The sequence below is a fragment of the Lycium barbarum genome, chromosome 5, assembly GCF_019175385.1.
Source record: "Lycium barbarum isolate Lr01 chromosome 5, ASM1917538v2, whole genome shotgun sequence".
In the NCBI taxonomy this organism is placed as follows: domain Eukaryota; kingdom Viridiplantae; phylum Streptophyta; class Magnoliopsida; order Solanales; family Solanaceae; genus Lycium; species Lycium barbarum.
The window spans coordinates 141,154,358-141,175,316 of record NC_083341.1 but is presented as its reverse complement, the minus strand read 5'-3'; the positions used below and the strand labels follow the sequence as shown (position 1 = coordinate 141,175,316).

The 20,959-nt window shown below is 33.8% G+C and overlaps 2 protein-coding genes across 3 annotated transcripts; one reads left to right on the top strand and one right to left on the bottom strand.

Moving 5' to 3' along the window:
* Positions 1–4,768: 4,768 nt before the first annotated feature.
* LOC132642854 (protein CRABS CLAW) lies at positions 4,769–7,815 on the top strand. 2 transcript variants are annotated; one of them, XM_060359879.1, is made up of 7 exons: positions 4,769–4,920; positions 5,516–5,644; positions 5,757–5,862; positions 5,980–6,028; positions 6,351–6,426; positions 7,354–7,417; positions 7,539–7,815. In XM_060359879.1, exons 1-6 carry the CDS (start codon positions 4,819–4,821, stop codon positions 7,414–7,416), a joined length of 525 nt encoding a protein of 174 aa, XP_060215862.1. In that variant the 5' UTR covers positions 4,769–4,818; the 3' UTR covers position 7,417; positions 7,539–7,815. The 2 variants fall into 2 exon arrangements, with proteins under 2 accessions (XP_060215862.1, XP_060215863.1); XM_060359880.1 differs by having other exon boundaries at positions 5,763–5,862; positions 7,539–7,811.
* A 4,583-nt stretch (positions 7,816–12,398) lies between these two features.
* LOC132641939 (squamosa promoter-binding-like protein 6) lies at positions 12,399–17,768 on the bottom strand. The gene is made up of 5 exons (XM_060359087.1): positions 17,576–17,768; positions 16,306–17,169; positions 15,012–15,115; positions 14,026–14,614; positions 12,399–12,804 (listed from the first exon to the last, which is right to left on the bottom strand). Exons 2-4 carry the CDS (start codon positions 17,070–17,072, stop codon positions 14,046–14,048), a joined length of 1,440 nt encoding a protein of 479 aa, XP_060215070.1. The 5' UTR covers positions 17,073–17,169; positions 17,576–17,768; the 3' UTR covers positions 12,399–12,804; positions 14,026–14,045.
* Between the last annotated feature and the right edge of the window lie 3,191 nt (positions 17,769–20,959).

Below are 20,959 nucleotides of genomic sequence, written 5' to 3'. Positions count from 1 at the left end.
TTCAGAATCCATAAACTTCAAATTCTAGCTCCGTTTATTGGTCAAACAAACAATACATGCCATGACTTGAGGTGCGACATAATTCCACCGTTTTATGATCAATAATTACATGTAATTAGTATCTTTCAGGTGATCTAATAGTGTAAAACTTTTAACTTGCACTAACAACATAAAGAAGTTAAGCTGTCGGTTGGCTTGGCATTTGGCAATTATATGTTCTGAGGAAGAAATGGGGAATCTAGTACGGGCCACAAGAGCATTGATCCCTTTACATGAGTGAAGAGCTAAAAAGTAAACAAATTAAAGGGTCTCTGTGTATATACATATGATGACCGACCTTGGGAAGTCGTTTATACTAACATAGAAAGTAGTAGAGATCAAGTGTAGAAATAGCTAGTTTCCTTGTTTAGCAAACAAAGAATAGTCCCATCAACATAAAGACAAAAACCCTTTTCCTTTAGCTACTTAAAAATCACTGTGATTGTGACTTGTGATTGTAGCACTGGTCATTTTCATCTTTGTTTCTTTGATGACTTGGCACCCACAAAAAGAGAGTTAGCTAGGGGAAACCATCACCATAACCCTAGCTATCAACCTTGTCTCATTTGATTCAATCTGCATGCACGCCTCTTATTTATGTTTCCTCTTCTTTGTTTTTGTTCATTTCAACCATCACTAGTGACCAACAAGTTGTGGTGGAGTACTGTGGTAATTAATCCTTCATTTTTATATAACCATATGTCTCGCGTTCGAGTCCTGTTGGATAGAAGTCGTCTTTGTTAGCGAACACCTTACCCCTCTCCTGCCAGTGTGGGACTTTCCGGCATGAATCCAGATTTAGTTGTGTTTTAATTAACGTGGGTACTGTATGCCGGGTGGAAGACCAAAAAAAATCCTTTCACTGATCTAAGATGGTGTTATATACGTGTAAGATAATTTTAACTTTATATATCTTGCATAAGTTTTTGACGAAGAGGATTCAAATGAACCTCCTTGCATCCCTTAGCTCTGCCCTTGCGCAAGCCCTAACCATGTAAAGTATGGATGATTTGTCAGAAGATGTAACTTTATTGCCAAAGCTGTTTTGTTTGGTAGAGTAGTGGTAGTGTATATTTATAATGATGAGTTTAATTGAGTCCTATGCATTAGCGTAAACATATTTACACAATCAGTTCAACATGTAAAAGTAATTACGAGTAATATTTTATAATTAATTAATATTAATTGGGGAAAAGAGCCGAGGGTCTTTCGGAAACAGCCGTCCTACCTTGGTAGGAGTAAGGTCTGCGTACACTCTACCCTCCCCAGACCCCACGTGGTGGGATTTCACTGGGTTGTTGTTGTTGTTGGGGAAAAGAAATTGTAAGTTACATACTAGTATATAATAGGTTTAACTATATTAATAATATAAAAATCTTTACACTTCTTGCCATGTATATAACTGAAATCAGTTTATAGTCACTTTATACTTACGTTGCTTCATTTTTATTTAGAGAAACACATGATGTCGATAGTGACGGAGCCAATTTTTCATCATGGGAATTTAAGATATAAGGAAGTAAACATCCGAAGAAGTCAAAATTAAAGGTTCAACATTTACTATATACATAAAAAGAATTTGACATTGTATATACAATCAACGTAACTTTTCGAGGAAGAGAATTTGAATGAACCTCTTGCACCTTTAGCTTCGCCTCTGTTCGGAAAAAAGAGCTAGCACACATTTTTCATACAATAAGTACTTTGCTTGATAATGACTATGGACGTTTGGTATTAGATCATAGGAAGTCCTCAAGAAAGAAAATCACTTGATTTTTTGGGCAATCAGCAATGATCTTAACTTTATTTAGAAACTAACATCATTAATTACTCATCATGAAAATTTGTTGCATTTACGTGACCATGATCATATCCAATTTCTTGTGATTGCACATTCATTCATATACCCAAAATATTGAAAGAAACAAAACATTATATAAGATGATTAGATAAGCTTTGATTTGATAAGAGTAGTAAAGGCAAAGGACGAGGATCTGTTCAAAAGAATCAAACATGTACTTCAAGAATTATTGCATATCTAGACTATTGTCATATTATGTATGAATTTTCTGTCATTTCAAGCTTAATATATTATCCTATTTGTATCAGAACAATAAAATATAATCTGCTTATCATATTAATCAGCCAATAATTAGAGTCAAATAGTAAAAAAGAATCTAAACCCTGATTTTGTCATCACCGTCTGTATGAATTGTTTCTATTTATATTCATATTTCAAGGACACTGAAACCAATTTGGACAGCAGCATAACACAACATATATTACCAAGAACCTTTGGTGAAAAACCTAAAAACCCTAATGCATTAGAAGGTCGTCATGACCCAACTCCTAACGTTCACCTAAAAACCAACATAAGTAAATAAACTTGGATGTATATATGTTTGGTTCATTTTGGAAAAACAAAAAATTTGGTCCAAATAAACAAGCTGCTACAATAGATTTCACAAACAAAAAGTGACTTACAATACTACCTAATACTATATGTTAGCATGTACTGATAACATAGAAATTCTTTACGCTATCAATATATAAAACTTAAATATTATTATTAGGCCATGTAGCTAAAATCACGGGTTCGGCTGAACCCAAAAGCTTTTGCCTCAAATTCTGTATTTGTGTTGGAACATCATTTACTAGTATATATAAATAATTTATTCAGAACCTAGCAAATAAAAATAGTTATATTAGGTATTCCAAACTAAACACCGTATTAGATGTTTACTTTTATATATATCAAAAGAATGCGATCAAAATATGATACTAGTATTACTCATACTACATAATTTAATACATGAATAACTTAGCTCCTGACCAACTACCATGTGACCCCTTAGGTAAGGGTGTCAAGTGGGCCGGGCCAGCCCGAACCCGGCCCGATAAACCCGGCCCACCACCGGCCCGACCCAAGCCCACTAATAGGTGTAAGGGGCTGGGCTAGGTGGGTTTTATTAGGGGGCTGGGCCGGACAAGGTGGACATCCCACCAGCCCGGCCCACCATCCCGTCCCACCATCAGCCCGGGTGATGGCCCACCGGGGCACCGGCCCGGCCCAGCCCGGCCCAGCCCGACCCACTTCAAATTAAAAAAAAAGATAAGTATTACATTTATTACTAATAATAAGTATTTTAAAAACATTGTATCCCAATAAAATAGTTGTAGCTATAATTGTGGGATTCTTAAAATTTTGGAAGCAAATATATGAAATATATATTAATTATTCAAACCATAGTTAGAATCTTACTTTAGTTAATTAAAACTTAACCATTAATTTTAAGATATAATGTCGCTTGGAGATCCATCGGTACAAACATCTCCAATGTATGGAGATGTCGATTATGAAAATTTTGAGCCAATTCCTCCTAATGTTAATATGGAAGAATTGAATAAAATGGTGGAAAATATGTAGATTTAAATTTGAAGAGTTGTCAAATTGAATTTTCTTTTTCTAGTTTAAGTTTACGAAATCAAAGAAAAGTAGTTGTAAGTTTGTAAGCTTTAAAGTTTAAATTCGACTTTGCAATTATCGATTAATAAAACTAAAGGTTCACTGAGCCTTTGAATTTCTTTTCAAATTTGTGTTATAATTTTATTTATAATTTTATTTACAAGAATAATAATCTGTACGCAGTCAAAATAGAACTATAAATGTAATTGTGTAAAACTAATCCTACACAAGTAGCAACTCCAAGATAAATTTCTGCAAGGAGGTACAAACATTGATCAGTGCCCAAAAGCAACAAGACATTATAATAGGCTGACAAAATCAGTGAAATGACAAGCCTCTGAAATTGCTGATGCGTGAAATAAATCAAATACCCCTTTTAAGTTACTATCTTGCTGTTGGCTTACACAAGTTCAAAAATATTTCAATAGGTTATACAGTATACTATATAATAATATAAACTATTAGTTATATATATAATAATATATTAATATAATCTTATTAGTTTCAAATATTTTATATATAATAATAATTAAATATTTTTTAACATATTGAAATGTCTCCACCGATGATGGAGACGTGACAATCTGCACATGACATTAGGACTTAGGATCATATGAGATAATTAAATTAAGAACTTTGGTTTAGTATCAAAACTCATGTGCATTGTTCCCATTTAGTTCCCATTTAGATGAGTAGGAAATTTAGAGAAAGAGGAGAGTAGGGAATTGTGAGATAATATGGAGAAGAATGAATGGTATTTATAGTTTGAAAATAGGGCCAAAGTATAATTTAAGGAACTTGAAGGTTAAAATAAAGTTGACAACAACTAGATTTTAAAGTATTAAACTTAATAAATTTTAGCATTAGAATTTTTTTTTAAAATAATTAAAATCCGGCTCGGCCCACTAACTAAAACCCGACCCGGCCCACTAACTAAAACTTGGCCCGGCCCACTAACGGGCCCGGTTAGCCCGACGTGTAGCCCCTATCGGAGGTGGGCTGGGCCGGACACCCTTTCCCTCTCCAAGTCCGGCTCCAGCCGGCCCACTTAACTTACGGCCCGACCCGGCCCCTCGTGGCCCACATTTAAATGGCCCGGCCCGGCCCACTTGACACCCTTACCCTTAGGTCACAGAGTTACCATAGAGAGTGTTGTGCTATCAAATTCCTGTGCAACTTTATTTCTCTCTGTTTCCGTAGCAAAAAACCCATTTTGTCATTAAAAAAAAAAGAAAAAAAAACCATATATATATATATATATAAGTACTCTTCTGGACAATAATATATAAGTACTTTTCATAACTCCTAACTCTATGTTTTCTTCTCCTCCAGCTGAAAAAAACTCCATGGATTTGGTTCAATCTTCTGAACATCTTTGCTACGTTCGTTGCAACTTTTGCAACACTGTTCTTGCGGTATTTAAATTAATTTTCATACAAAAGCTTTAGTTTTGCTATATTTCTGTCTACCAATCTAGTATCTATCTTTCTTGATTTATATACAAGTTCTCATCAATCATTTTTCTGATGTGTGATTTTATATATCGTTTCTTGATATGGTAAAGAATAGGAAGGTCAAAATAAAGCTACTATGCTTGTTTCCTTGTGTTATGACTTTTTTTTTCTTTTTGTATATTATAGCAAAGATGAAATCAAATTCTTCTATTTTGTCTAATCACATGCTACAATTAACATAGTACTACGTTTCTCATCAAACTCCACACGTGCACTCCCTCATATACACTTCCAATATTCTGTGTTCAAATTTACTTCTATCCCCCGCACCTTTAGGCTCGTGGCGGAATCAAAAATTCTAACAAGCTAATTCAAAAGATACGAAAATCTACTATTAAATGAACCTACGGTCTAACATATTTTGAACTACCTTTGTTACCATATATGAAAATATTTGTACTTATGCATGTCACGAGGATTCAATAATTTTTATATATCCACATATATATATATATATATATATTTACATAGGATTTTTTTTTTTTTGGGCTTTTAGGTTGAAATTCCATACAAGAGGCTAATGGGCACTGTGACAGTGAAATGTGGGCATTGCAGCAACCTTTCTTTTTTAAGCACTAGACCTCCAATTCAAGGCCAATGCTTTGATCACCAACCCACTCTTCAGGTAATTATTTTTCCTAGTATTTATATATAATTTATTTTTTTGGATTTTTGGTTTGAGAAGTTTCATAAATTTGTACATTCTTGGCTATTTAATTTATATATTTGGGTTTAAGCAACAGGGTTTTTCAAATGAGTTCAAAAAGGGCCAAGCTTCATCATCTGCCTCATCAACTTCTAGTGAATCTTTTTCTCCAAAGGCTGCACCTTTTGTTGTGAAACGTACGTATGATTTAATTTTTTTTATTTTTTATAAATTCCCTCAATAATAAGTATTTTTTTTTTCCTGGTTCTACTTAAGCTAATGATATTTCTCTTTTTTGTTTAACTTTGTCGAAGCTCCTGAGAAGAAACACAGGCTTCCATCTGCCTATAATCGGTTCATGAAGTAATATCATCGGTTCTTTCTTTTTTTATTGCTTTATTTGTTCTGGTTTACGTGACATTGGCTTTTTATTAGTTCGTTTAAAACATAATGACGTATTTTATATGTGAAAACAATTTAACATGGATTAACCTTTCATTTTCCTTAATGGGAAGTTCTTAATAGCTATACAAACATTATATATGGCATGTTTAAAACTAAAAACTTTATTTGTTTCTTGAATATCATGTCAATCAAGTTATTTGCTTATTTAAATTTTTTAGCAATTGTTTTCATGCTCATATATCATGTTGAAATCTTATTTGTTCTTTAACTTTGAAAAAAGGGAGGAAATACAACGCATCAAAGCTGAAAATCCAGAGATTCCACATAGAGAAGCTTTCAGTGCAGCTGCTAAAAATGTGAGTTTTAGGTCCCGTTTGTCCATAGATACCAAAAAATATTTCACTTTTTTTTGGAATTTTAGAGTTGGAGTTGTGGTTGGCCATAGTTTTTGGAATTGTAGTTTTTGGTGAAATGTAGTTGTAAAAAAGTGAAAAAAGTGATTTTTTTTAAAAAAACAAGTTTTTTTTTGAGTTTTTGGTATTTTGGAATACAATTTCAAGTTGTATTCGGAATTTTCATGGCCAAACGCTAATTTCGAAAAAAAATGAAAAACTTTTCTGGAAAAAAGTGAATAATTTTTATGGCCAAACGGCACTTTAATTTCACTACTGTTTTCAAGCTCGAAGCTAGTTAACATTTATTTTAGGGTGTGTTTGGTATGAAGGAAAATGTTTTTTCTATTATCTCAAGAGCATTTATATGTAATCTAACGAAATACTATGGGGGTTCGGGGGTGGTGGGGGATGGGATGGGATGTTTAAAGGGTGGGGGTTGGGAGCGTTGGGTGGGTGTGTGTTGGGGGGGGGGGGGGAGACAATGAATTTGAAATGTTACGTATTTCCTATTTTCTTTAGGAAAGTCATTAATTTTTCTCATTTTTAAGAAACTTATTTCCCTAGAGAAAATATTTTTCAACACATTTTGACCAACCAAACATGAAAAAATTGGAAAACATCCTTAGTACCAAACACACAGCCTAGTATGAAGAATGCCTTGCATTATTAGGACATCGAATCAGTAATTATATGTACATGTCTATAATAAATAGAATTAGTAAACTAAAAAAAGACAAATAGCTTGCTATAACATGTTAAATTGCGTAAACTAGTACCGTAAAAATTATCTATATTATATCGTCTGTGTAAAAGTTAATTTTTTTAACGTTTTTAATTTTACTTGTAACCACTTTGTAACAATTCTCTAACAGAAGTTTTGATACGCAGTGGGCTAGGTACACTCCTAATGGTGCGCCAATGGGGTCCTTGTCCGAGAGCACCAACAATTAATGTAAGAGTTCTTTCTTTAATTATATTTCTAACAATTAATGTAAGAGTTCTTTCTTCAATTATATTTCTTCTTGTAATATAATATATATATCTAATGAAAAGCATATTGTTGTTTTATGTAGGTTATGATGCTGAATTGAAGCAAACTTTTGGACTATATATGTAATGATGTTTTCAGTTAACTAATTGGGAAAAACATTTAGGATCGATATTTGAGTTTGTTGTACTTGTCTTCAACTAGATTCTTAATTAGTATCTATCTGCTATTCCAATTAAGCTTTAGTAAAAGCAGAGTGTATCTTAATTATCTCTTATGCTATGTTATGTCTACTGCTTATTAACAACTTCCTCAAATTTAAAATTTTAGTTTATTACTAATCTCAAAGCCTCCTTTTTTCTTCTGAAATGCAATTTCATTAAAATAATAATTACAACTTGTTCATGATCTTATTCTTTTGAAGTGTTGCAAAATTGATACTACGCAGCCGTTTGGCCATAGGGTTTGGGATTTCAATTTGAAGTTTTGATTTCAAATCAATATTTGTGTATGAAAACTGAATGAAATTTCAACTTCAATTCAAATTCCAAATTCTCCTAAAAGTATGATTTTAAACTTTTAAAAAAATAAAACTTGACCTATAAGTTTAATATTTTGTAAAAGAGATCCATAAGTTGGTAGATACATTTATATGTACCAACCATATTTACTCTTACTATAATCATATTTATATTTACCAACCATATTTATTTTTACGAATCATATTAAAGAGTAATTACACTACAACTCATGTTCAATTTTCCTTTTTATTAAACTTAAATTCGATCAATAAATGTTGTATATTTTAGAAAAACCTTCTAGTAGCGTGTTATAATTTGTTATGAACTATCGTTAGCTAATTTGGTAAGGTTGTATTAGAGCCAGAAAAGTTTTGACAGTTTTCACAAATTGTAGGGTCGATTTTCATGTTTATGAGAAAAATATAACTTAAGAAATCCAAATTGCATGTCTAAACAAAACTTCAAGTATAATCAACCGGATTTCAAATCACTGATTACAAAATCATGATTTGAAATCATGTCCAAACGAGGTCTACATATTAAAATCCCAAATTCGGAATCCCAACATTATGTACTTTTTCTTTGTTGTTGATGCAACATAACATTAGAATATTTAAAAGAAATTTAGAAATGTCTAGCTAGTGTGGTCCTTCCAAAAGTGGACTTTTACAAAGTCAACTTGTCTGACTTTTTCCTTTGTAAAACTTAAAAAAAATGCCCTTTAAGCAACAAAATTCGCGTCGAAAAATAATAATTAAGAAAAGAAAATATTACAACAATCGTAGTATTTGATTTAAGTGTAATGGATGTTACAATCTCTTTGAATCCTTTGATTTTTTTTTCTTTTCTTGATAATAAATTCAACTGAAAAGGGTCAAATATATCTCTGTACTATCAGAAAAGGTTTAAATACACCCCTCATTATACTTTCGGTCTAAACATATCCTGTCATTATACTTTCGGTTCAAATATACTCCTTCCCTTACTATGACACAAATATACACCTCATTTTAATGAAGGGACACGTGTCATCGTCCGGTTGACCTATTGTAAACTAATCTCTTAATTAATAAATCCCTTTTCCTTAATTAAACTATCCCTTAATTAGGCGTACCAGCGTTGTGTGTTGTAGTTTAAATATTGTATTACCCATGGCAGTATACTGACGAGGATAATTTGATAATTTTAGTCGGACAAGGAATACTAACGAGACTATATTTGAAATAAGAAAATCTACTATGGTGTTATGGGATCAGTCGACTATGTTTATGTGTCATGAATGTAGAAGAGGATAGTAATGTTCTCAACATACAGGAAATCATTGGGAAATGGTTGTATTTTGTTTGCAAACTAAAGTGTTCATCGTTGGACCAAATCAAGAACATACCACTAGACATGGTTTTCACCCAGAGTTTTGCTTGATTTTTCGTATCAGTGATTTGATTAGGCATGCTATGTCATTTTGACACGTGACATAATCTTATTAGCTTTTAAATTTGACTTAGCGTGCCACGCCATTTGACACGTGACACCATATTGGGCCTCTAGAAAGATGACATCTGAGGCTTGACAAAGTGGACTTGTCATTTATAACGCAAGTCAATGGACTAGCCCAATAAAATTAGATCGGACTTAAATAATTAATTCAATTATATTAGTCCACTTATTTATTTGAATTAATATATCTTAAATTTAATATAATCCAAATTATTTGAATTCGATAAATTTTAGGTACTTACAGCCCCATCAATAAAAATATGCACTTCTTTTTTGTTTATTGTATTATATATGATACTGCGATATGCTTATGAAAAATTCAAAGAAAGAAGTCATTCATTCGACGATGAAGGTGTTTACTCGTTGACGATGACGGCTTAAAAAACAGAATTTAGTAAAATGATAGGCCCATGGTTCAAAGGTAAATATCTTGGAGTTTGAACAAGTTTTGCTATTAATTATTTGTCGATAATTGAAATTTTAGAACAGAATTTTGGAGTTCAAACTTATAGAGTTAAAACTTTAAGATTCTACACATTAGTATGTATGTATTTTTATCACTAAACCAAAGTCCCAGGGGCAAAGGATAGAACATGCTTTCATTAAGACAAAAAAAAAAAAAAAAAAAAAAAATCCAAAGCCTGTTTGATCATTGGATCGATATCATCTTGCTATTTTTCTTTAAATAAGAGGATTCGTTAGCTTGTTTGATATTCCATATATAGGAATAGAAAAAGAATACTGTAACGAATAAGATCGGATCATAGTAAGATGTTTGATTTTTGCAAGTGTACATGATATAACAGAGTTTAGACTAGTAAATGGGTGTGTTTGGTGCTAAAATAATTAATTAAGTCAGATAGAAACAAATAAGTAGTAGGAGTAGTTGTTTACGGGAGACAAAAAAAAAAAGATAGAAACAAATAAGTCATTTTCAGTGCTTACCATATATAGTATGTCATGTGGGCATGAGTTTAATCCAATTTTTATTTGAATCATTGCCCCTAGGGAGAGGCTCAATGACGGAGTCAGGATTTTCATCCAGGGGGTTCAAAAATTCTAAAAGGTAAATACACAAAGAAGTCAGGGGGTTCAACATCTACTATATATACATAACAAAATAATTTTAACTTTAAAAATACACTGTAATTTTTCGCCGAGGGAGTTCGGATGAACCCCCTAGAGCCAATGTGGCTCCGCCCCTGGAGAGGTTAGTTTGACGAATCAATCCACTTCAGTTTCCAATTTCTCATAACTCGATGGATAATGAGTCCGTCCTATTACTCCACTTAAATCAGGTCGTAGGACGCATATAGCTAGCACATCCCACATAAATCTAATCCAACTAAAAAAAGACGGAGGAAGGTTTATTATTGTGGTATACTATTCTCCTGCTCTGGAACTCCTAGTTCCAATCGAAGCATGTAAATTTGTAAATAAATTTTGTATTTATAGCCACTTCAGTCGCGCTCGTTCATATTCAAAAGTATCTCTTATGAGAATATGGTCAACCCGAAATTATTATGTTCAAAATTCTTCACCCAACAATGGAAAAATGCTCTGGATTTCCATTCTCATATGATGCCCCAAAGCAGATTAGCAACAGGTCAGCACGAAGCGATTCGTTATCATGCTCAAACATAAGTCGATCTCTCATTAGGGACAGAATATATATCATTAAAATCCCACAAATGGAACTTTGTACTATCTTTACCATTGAATCAAAGCCATAATAGCCAAAAAAACAAAAAAAACCATCACATTAAGAAACTTCAACTTTCACCATTTTTTATGGGAAAAAAATTAAGTACAAGCTAACTTAGCAGATTTTCTTTTTTCTCTTACTGAAAAAATCATCCACTTGCATATTGAACAATTTTCACAGCTTACTAGAATGATACTACATGATGGCAGCAGCAGGCCTATTTTTTCAACCAAATGGAATGTTGCAACTCCAACAAATAAGGGACCACTTGTTCTCCCTCCCTTCTCTATCAAGGACCACAACAAAAGCACACTAATCTAATGCATAAGATAACATAGAGCTTGTTTGGATGGCCTTATGCTTATTATAAGCTGCAAACAGCTTATAAGCTTAAAAAAATAAGTTGGAGTAGTCTAACTTATTTCTTTTGGCTTATAAGCTGTTTTCAGCTTATAAGCTGCTTTAGATAAGCTAAATCAAATGGGCCAAATTATTTTTTTGAGCTTATTTTAAGCACAAAATGACTTTAAGCTGATCAGCCAAACACTCAAAAAAGCTGAAAACAGCTTATAAGCAACTTATAAGCCAATCCAAATGGGCTCATAATTGCATAAAATAACACTATTAGTGAGTTGAAAAGCTAACTAACCAAGTCAAATTCAGCTCAAAGATCTCAAAAACCTGTCATAAGGTATTGTACTTAATGATATATTCCATATACAATTCTGCACGCCTACATCCCAAAAAAGACATGCCAATAGCTGCTCGAAAGGTACTTTTTCGTGTGCACACATGCATGGAGCATAACTTTTCTGCAGCAGAAATCATATACTGAAATACACAAGTGACCCAAGATTTTTCTAATTCCATTACCATTGAATATTAAACTCTAGAATGATGCTGATGAGTGATGCCACACATGTATGGCAGCAAAAGTGTTGAATTGGAAAGGAGACCATGCCATCAAAAAAGTACGATATTTTTGCTACAAACAGTAAGATTCTATACTTTCCACAATGAGGAGATGGAATTTTCATCACAAGAACTACTACTACAACAACAACAAACATACCCAGTGTAATCACACAAGTGGGGTCTGGAGAGGGTAGGATGTACGCAGACCTTACCTCTACCTTTAGGGGGTAGAGAGGTTGTTTCCGATAGACCCTCGGCTTAAAAGAAAAAGATTTCATAACAAAAACTGCTGATGGAAAAGTGAAGATTTAGCACGACAAATGTAGTACCATCGTTTCTATATACTCGAGGTTTTTTTACATTCCCAACTAACATAAAAGAAATGATATACATAAATTACACAAAAGAAATGTTATCATTCTGATACCATTTTCTTGTTAAACATCAGTACATGCTGCAAGATTCCTTGGATACAACAGGGAATATTAAAATAAAAGAGCACTGTTTAGACGAAATGGAGCTATTGAAATGAATAATTGATGCAAGATAGGAAAGCAACAGAAGAGCGACGGTTGACACTTACAAAAGATATACCAATATCAATCATTTATTAATCTGCCTTTGCCTTTTGACTTTTTGGAAAGGCCACTAGTGAATTAGTTTAATCTCCTCATTATCCTCCAAATCTCCATTTGAGATGTTGACCCTTCACTCTGCAGTAAGGATGAGAAAAAAAGAAAAGGTCACATACGGAAACAACAACAATTTATATAATCAAGACAGGGAGTTCTTATTCCTAAAAGCTTTTGGGTATAAGAAATGAAAAACTGAATACTGCAAAGTCACATTAGTAGTCTTCTACACCACTGTAGCGGATCAGCACACTTCATTTATATGCTTTAATTAAAGAAATCATGGCACAGACACACTCACCAATGCTCATAATGATCCTTAATCCCCACTAACTAAAAGGGCAGCCTGGTGCACTAAGATCCCGCTATGCGCGGGGTCCAGGGAAGGGCCGGACGACAAGGGTCTATTGTGCGCAGCCTTACCCTGCATTTCTGCAAGAGGCTGTTTCCACGACTTGAACCCGTGACCTCCTGGTTACATGGCAGCAACTTTACCAGTTATGAGGCTCCCCTTCCTTAGTCCCCACTAACTAATTACTAGAAATGAAAAACAGCAAGCAGTTATAAACAATAGCCTTGTCTCGGTGTATTGCCTAAACATGTACAACTGTTAGAACAAGTATACATGACATCGCATATAATTCATTTCCTGATTTATTGTCTAAACATGTACAAATAATTGTAGGAACAAGATACAAGACATGCCACATTATTCGAATTTGTTAACTTTATCAAGCGAAAGATGTACATGTTTGACAATGTATTGGTTATATGGAATACCAGTCAGACATAAGGTGGATATACATGAGGAAACGTCTTCTTGTCCAATGAACTTAGAGATATTCGTTTTCCTTTAAGAAAGACATACTACTGAACTACAAGTGTTTTTTGGTTGTGGGCACTCCTTCATCTCACCTTAACTTTTTCAAGAGCTCTATAACTAATAATGATGCCAAAACATTCTTTTGCAATAGCTCCTCTTGTTTAAGTTCCATTTCAACTACAGCCAGACCTCTTTATAACATCCATCCTCTATAACAACATTTCACTATAGCATCCATGTTTTATGCGGAACCAATCTTTCATGTTATACTATATTATATGTTCTCTATAATAGCATTTCGCTATAGCAGACAAAAGAATATCGGAAAAAACGATGTTGTTATAGAGAGGTTTGATTGTACCACAAGTTCTTGGCTTAAAGCATTCTTGACAAACAGTATGGATTAACATGTATTGGCATTTTGAACTCCTGATAGAAATGAAACGAGCATTAAATATCAGATGGACATGTTTACAGACCTTGTAGCTCTCAATAACCCTCAAGTGGAAGTAAAAGAACAAAAGATATCATTTTCCTGCTTCACTTGGACATAATTTTTCTGCTGTTCCACTCTTTGTAAGTGCGAAGACAACTGCACTAAATCCATAGTAGGCCCACCTTCTGGAGAAAGGCAATTCTTGCAATTTATAGAGTTCGGTCTTTGATCATGTCCGTCTATCTGAATGACCCCATCTTGCTCAGCTACTTCAGATGAATATAACTCAATTGGTGAAATTTCTGTTGAATTGTGGAAAAGGTTTTTTTGTGAGTGGGCTGACAGAAGAGAGAGAGCACAAGAGGAGTTTTGCCCATCAGAAAATTCTTGAACTGACAATGACGGATCGTGTATTCTCATTTCGTACGGATGCTGGATGTTTTTTGCAGGGAATAGCCCATTTTTGACTGACATAGCCAATTGAGAGATGCACAGAGGCTTATGTTCTAATTTAAGGTCCTTGCTATTGTTAGAATCTTCATACTTTTCTTGATAAAAGAAGCTACCAGGAAGTATTTCTGGGAAAAGAAATGGAACTCTCCTTTGTGAAGTCATATCCAAAAATCTTGAACCTGCATTTGCATAAATTCGCAGTCAGTAAAACTGCAAATAATTTGTCCACAAAGCAGAACAAACATGAGAGTCCCACCAGCTAAAAGAATGATTACAATCAATCAACTACATAAGATTAGGTAAATAGGATAATTAACAACAATGAACGTTCAGAAAACAACCAAGATAAGCAAATTTGATTAAGAATAAAAAGTTATATCATGCCCTCAACATGAAAATAGAGTTGGGAAAAACGATAGCAGTATGTTTTATATATTGAGGGGAAAAAGGAAGAGACTTGGAGTATAGAGGATGAAATTCTTAGATTGTACAAAGTTAATTATACTTTAATTTAATGAAAACAAAAAGCCAAATTAGCAAATATAGGACAATTAGCAGAGAGGGAGAAAAGGTTACCCCAGTGAGCATCAAATTGAGGCTTTCTCCGCCGCTCATTATGGCCTGCAAGGCGTTTACGACAGCTGCGTTTACCTTCATCAAATTCTGCTAGCAAGTGAAACCTGCAATTTAAAAGGTTACTGTTATTCCATGCAGGACTAGCAGCCAAAAACATTAACGCGAAATTGTAACAGAAAGGTTATGACATTCATAACCAATGCATAAAAATCAGCAAAGATATTTCCAGATTAAAAATCTGAACTGGTCACTTTTTTTTTTTTGAATGACATCGGTGGTGTCTGGGCCACCTCGACTATTTGCAATATGTACCTGCTACCTCCCACCAGCATGGTAACTTGATACTCTCCTCGTCACTTTTTGTTAACACTGAGAACATTTCTCTACTTTAAGGATGATTGCATAAGAATGAATCTGGAGGATGGTCCATTAGCAGGTCATGATTAAGTTACACTACAAGTGAAAGACTGGATTTTCTATATTTCCTTAACTTTCTAGAAGTTTGGTGGATCACTCATACTGACGTTCACAGAAACAGTGAGGCATACATTAAATTTAGTGGAAACTCGGAGGAGCTAATAGAAGTTTTTACATTTGTGTCTAAATAAATTCTTTAAGAGCTCGGATGCTAAAACTTCATCTTCTTTTCATAGACATTACATCCACAAAATCTGTCCCTTAGTTTTAGTTTTGTAAGCCTAGTCAAACAAATGAATTCAATACAATAGCTGGTTTTCCCAGATCAAATGCAACACATGAACGGTATTTGTACGTTTTGTTTGAGAATATGTAATACACACAGCCCCACACACATCTAGTTCTACTTCTGTTTGCTGGACAGAAAAAAAGAGTGCAATCTAAGGGTGTGTTTGGTATGGAGGAAAATGTTTTCTGATTTTTTCATTTTTGGTTGGCCAAAATTTGATGAGAACATTTTCTCTAGGAAAATAAGTTCCTTAAAAATGAGGAAATGACTTCCCAAGGGAAAGTATGGAAAACATGTTCATGAGTAGCATTCCACACTAATTATCTCCTTCCTATCCTCCAACACACTCCACCCTACATAGCCCCCCATCCCCACCAACCCCACACCCGCCACCACCCCCATAGTGTTTGAATAGATTATATACAAATCCTTTTGGGATAATATTTTCTGCTTACTTACTAAACACCAGAAAGAAAATAAGTAAGAAAATCACTTATTTTCCAAGAAACATTTTCCTTTGTACCAAACACACCCTAATAAAAAAAAATTATTACAGGACAAAAGGAGCAGCCATGAGCTAGATCATACCTGCTACACTGCTGACAAAACCTTTGCTCAATGCCATTAACGATGACTATAGCAGTTTTTGAGTGTTCATCGCACACTTTGTGTCTTTTGTGATAGTCTTTTGAGGAGCTCAGGTCCTTGTTACAACCATGAACCTGGCAGACAGGAACCTCAGAATGCAAATTCGTAGTCCGTATTTTTTTCCCCTGAAGTGGCGAATTGTCTGAAGACAAAGCTGATTTTCTCTTTAAAGATTGATTACTCTTGACTTCCCTATAAACAGTAGACTCCTCCTCCTTTTGACCACGACGAACCTGAGAGATAGAAAACTGAGAATGCAAACTCTTTGTTTTGGCTTTTCCAGTTGGCAATGAAGATTCTGGAGAAGAAAGAACCGAACTTTCTTTTGAAGATTGACTAGTCCCCATTTTCAAATCAATCGATGATGGCATTGGATTGTTAGATTTAATACGACTATGATTAAACATGGCTCCAAGTCCAACTTCTCCTGGAATCGGTTCAAACGAAAACATAGAAGTAGAGGATAACATTCTACCACAACCATCAACCATTTCAGAACTTAAAACTCCGGGGGACGGGTTATTGGCTGCTGATTTCTTCAAAATATCAGCAATACCTGATCCTAGTAACTCTGTGCTTTCAGTTATTTCTTGACTAGGGCCACAAATGCTTTTTTCAACATCACAAAAAGGGTTCAAATTCCATTCCTTTACATTATCAGGAAAAATAAAGCTTCTCCCTTCTAAAGCATAGCTCAAAGGTTCCATCCAAACTGTAACAAGTGCAAAGACTTACTAAACTGGTGCTTCAAATTTACAAACTTCACAGTAAATTCTTCACCACTAGCTAAATCCAACTGAAATTCTGAATATGCAAAAAACAAAGTGTCAGAAATACATCAGTATAAACTAAAGTTCCAATCTTGAAACTCAAACCTAAGATATCAACATGAAAGATGACTTTTTTCAAGACAACACAAGTAAAAAATTGCCCCAAAGAGAACAATACTACCATTTTATAGAACCAAAATTAGTAAGAAGGATATTAAAGTCAAAATCAAGATCACCCAAATAAAGAAAATCACAAACTAATTCAACCATCAGGCTTTACAAATCAAGAAACAAACCCAAACCAAATCAGAACCTTAATCTTAAGTGCATCAAACAAGCAACAAGAAAATACCCAATTAAGAAAATTACAAGGGAAAAACAAAAAGTAGAATAACTAATCATCTTTAATGAAAAAGATTGAAACTTTTAATTAAGCTTACCTAGAAGAAGAGTTGAAGTAAGAAAGAACTTGGAACATAGGTACTATGGTGCTATGCCACTTTTTATTAGAAAACCAGTGGTAATAAACCTGATACATTTAAGTCAACATAATTTCCACTCCCAACATTTTGATTTTAAATATTATGTGAGACCCAGCTTAGGAGGAGTTGAGTTGTCGAGGGCCCATTGCTCCTATCTCTTAAAAAATGATGCGGGGCCTTTCTTATAATAAAGGGGTACTCTCTATATCATTGTGTCATATTTTTTAAAAAGTGATTCGGGATTAAGTTACGTGGCGATATCCGTCAAAAGAAAGGAGACCTTTTGTACGGATTGGAGTACAAGGATAATTATTCAGCACACTAAAATCTAATGGATGGGGTTCCATATTCATGAAAAGCCGGGATTGAAACATGTTATGAAACTCATTTGCATAACACATGAGAAATGTCGGGTGTATAAGTAAGCATGTCTTATCTCCTAATGACGCATTTTAAAGCCGGACGGGCCTAGGCTCAAATAAGAAAATATCACTAATGAGTTGTGCTGTTAGTGATGATATCGGTTTTTTTTTAAAAAAAAAAGGAAAAAGAAAATAAAAGAAAAAAGGCAACTTCAAGGTGTTTTGTAACTTTTGACGGGTCTAAGCATGTGTGTGAGGGGAATTTATTTCAATTTTTTTTATTTCTATCCAATAACATTTGTTTCCATTTTAGGTGATTTGAAAGATTAAATTATTAGGAATAAAGGGGATATATATATATTACTAAATGTAGGTAGTTAGGTGTGTCTAATCACTATGAGTGTTGAAATTTGCTGCAACTGACTTTTTATTATTGCCTTTGACACTCAACCCCTCAATTATATGCCACGCTCATACTAAGGTCCAATTTATTATTTGGTAGGGGCTTTTTTTATAATTTCTTATTCGGCGTCTAATATATCTATTGGAGCTCGATTAATTCAGATTCTCGCTATGCAAGACCCATCAAAAGGGAAAACGCTCCCTATTATGATTTTCTTCATATTTAGTGCTCGAAACCGACAGATGCAAATCCGAAATTTAAATTTTATGAGTTATTATAGTCCTCTCGAGTTAATATACAATAATAACTGAGTTCACAATAAATATTCATAGATATTTAGTGAATTTCTTAATATATGTAGGATCCAGCTAAAAATTGTTGTGTTCCAATAAACTCGTAAGTTCGATCTCTTACATCCACCCCTGAAACCCGAGACCTCTAGTTAAAGCCTGAGAGGTCATGTTCATCCCTTCTTGGTGGTTTTTGGTAGGGACCCTAATTACACATCAAAGTGGGTAGTTCACATAGACTTATATATTAGTTGCCTTTGTATATGGTACATTTCTCTTTCTTTCCAGAGTGTAGTAGTTTTGATTTGCTATTAGGATTTCAAGTTGCTTGGAGAAGAAAGACAGTTGATGACATTTCTAGAGGGGAAAAAAGGCCACCTATTCTTGGGTTTGGTTGAGTAGAAAAGAAACATATAGGAAGAAAAACTTATGATTTTCTTCTTTTGGCAGAAACTGAGAGTAATTGAAGAATATTCCTTCTTTGATTGTTGTAAAAATGATGGTCCATCCATCTGTCTCAAAATGACTGTTCCTCTTTTTACTTCTTTTGATCCTTACACATGTCCCAAAATGATTGTTCTTTTTTGCTCTTGAGAGTCAATAAATTGATAGTTAGCAAAGGTTTTGTTGTATTGATTATCACATGAAAAAGATTGAAGCTCATATTACTTATTATATTGTAATCTTGATTAATAGTATTTTTTTTTTAAAAGATTTGATTATTCTATGTTTAGGTAAGTGGTAAATCGAAAAGACGTAAAGAGGCAATACTCACTTTTTCTATCCAACTTAGTTAGTGAGATTTAAACTTGCAATCGTAAGATTAAAAGGTTAATGTTTATTGTACTTTATGTCCAAAATAAAGATATAGTGTGACGTTAATGCCTATGACAAAGGGCAGATCAAAGAGAAGTACTGGCAGATTTGTAGGATGACACACTTCTAAAGATAAAGTGTGCATGACATCTTAGGCAAATCCCACAACACAATAGAAGAGGAAAGTAAAGAGCTTGATAAAGTATATCACAGGTTCATATGGCACACACACTTTTGGGCTCGACGATAGTGTGGCCCGAGGGACAAATTCGTGAGCTTTGTTGGGCTAAAGCAGATAAATTTTGGGACCACCATTTAAACCATAGCCATACTTTACAAATTTAGCCACTTCGAAACCAACCAATTTTAGATATGGATATCTCAAGTTTGGCACTTGCTTTCACTAGTGATCCTCGTTCATTTTACCCGAAGTAATTTACTTTTTATCAGCATTTATTCATGTATTTCATTTCTCTAATGGGCATGTATGATCGTATCACATAAGGAGCAGAAAAAATTATAAGGTTATTGGTGTTCGAAATGAAAAAGAACAAGCCAACATATTAATTTTTCTTCACACTTGGATTTGTTTTCTTGTGTTATTAGTTATTCTACTGATTCTTTTTAAAATTGTAAAAAATGGTATACACGTGTCGTTAATCACAGAATTTAGTGGGAATCATCAAATCTCTCATTTTTTTGTTTTATGCCTATTGTCTCATTCTTTAACACATTCTAGTTCACAAATCACAATATATAGAGATGATATTTCTATAATCTTGAAATTCACCAAAGCTCATCAGAGACTACCTATACTAGGATCATCGCTTAAATTATTTTAAAACTGAGAACCTACAGTTTCTTATTGAATTTATTTTTTTTTGTTTGATTTTAAGCTTGAGATAATTTGCCAATAGAACTTTATTTGTCAAGGTGATAATATACCGATGTGCTAGGATTTTAAGATTATGAACTCTAAAAAGTAAGAGTACCTTCTTTGTAATTTTTTCTCACTTTGGACTTGCAACTAGCAATTAAACTTTCGAAAATATTATGTTCTCTGACAAACTAAGGATGTTCAATCGTCACAAAAGATTAAATTTCTGGGATAATACTATGAACTTTCGATGAAAAATCATTGATATCTATGTCAGTACGTCAAATATTCAAGAATTCTGGGACAATTCTTTGATTTTTTCCAATTATCCATCAAAAAAACATGTAGTATGAAGGATTTTTTGACGGGTAGCCGTCGCAATTGTTGTATGTTTTTCTTAAATAACTAGGTATTTATGGCCCGTGCTAGTGAAAGTTGAACTGGCTGTTTATCTTTTTTTTGCACGGATTGCCCTTCATTTGGGGTGGTCTTTAATTTTTGCCCTTCAAATTGGTGGTCTTTAAGTATTGCCCTTCGCCTAACACCCTGAGGTTGTGGGTTCAAACCCCAGCTCAGTTAAAAAAAAAAATCGCA

What these genes read in the sequence shown, in the direction of transcription:
- LOC132641939 (XM_060359087.1), bottom strand. Translation starts at nt 17,072, where the DNA reads ATGGAACCTTTGAGCTATGCTTTAGAAGGGAGAAGCTTTATTTTTCCT. An exon ending in TTTTGTCAGCAGTGTAGCAG is followed by an intron (nt 15,116 to 16,305) that starts GTATGATCTAGC and finishes TTTAAATTGCAG; the next exon opens with GTTTCACTTGCTAGCAGAAT. An exon ending in TCAATTTGATGCTCACTGGG is followed by an intron (nt 14,615 to 15,011) that starts GTAACCTTTTCT and finishes ATGCAAATGCAG; the next exon opens with GTTCAAGATTTTTGGATATG.
- LOC132642854 (XM_060359879.1), top strand. Translation starts at nt 4,819, where the DNA reads ATGTTTTCTTCTCCTCCAGCTGAAAAAAACTCCATGGATTTGGTTCAA. An exon ending in ATCACCAACCCACTCTTCAG is followed by an intron (nt 5,645 to 5,756) that starts GTAATTATTTTT and finishes TTTGGGTTTAAG; the next exon opens with CAACAGGGTTTTTCAAATGA. An exon ending in GCCTATAATCGGTTCATGAA is followed by an intron (nt 6,029 to 6,350) that starts GTAATATCATCG and finishes CTTTGAAAAAAG; the next exon opens with GGAGGAAATACAACGCATCA.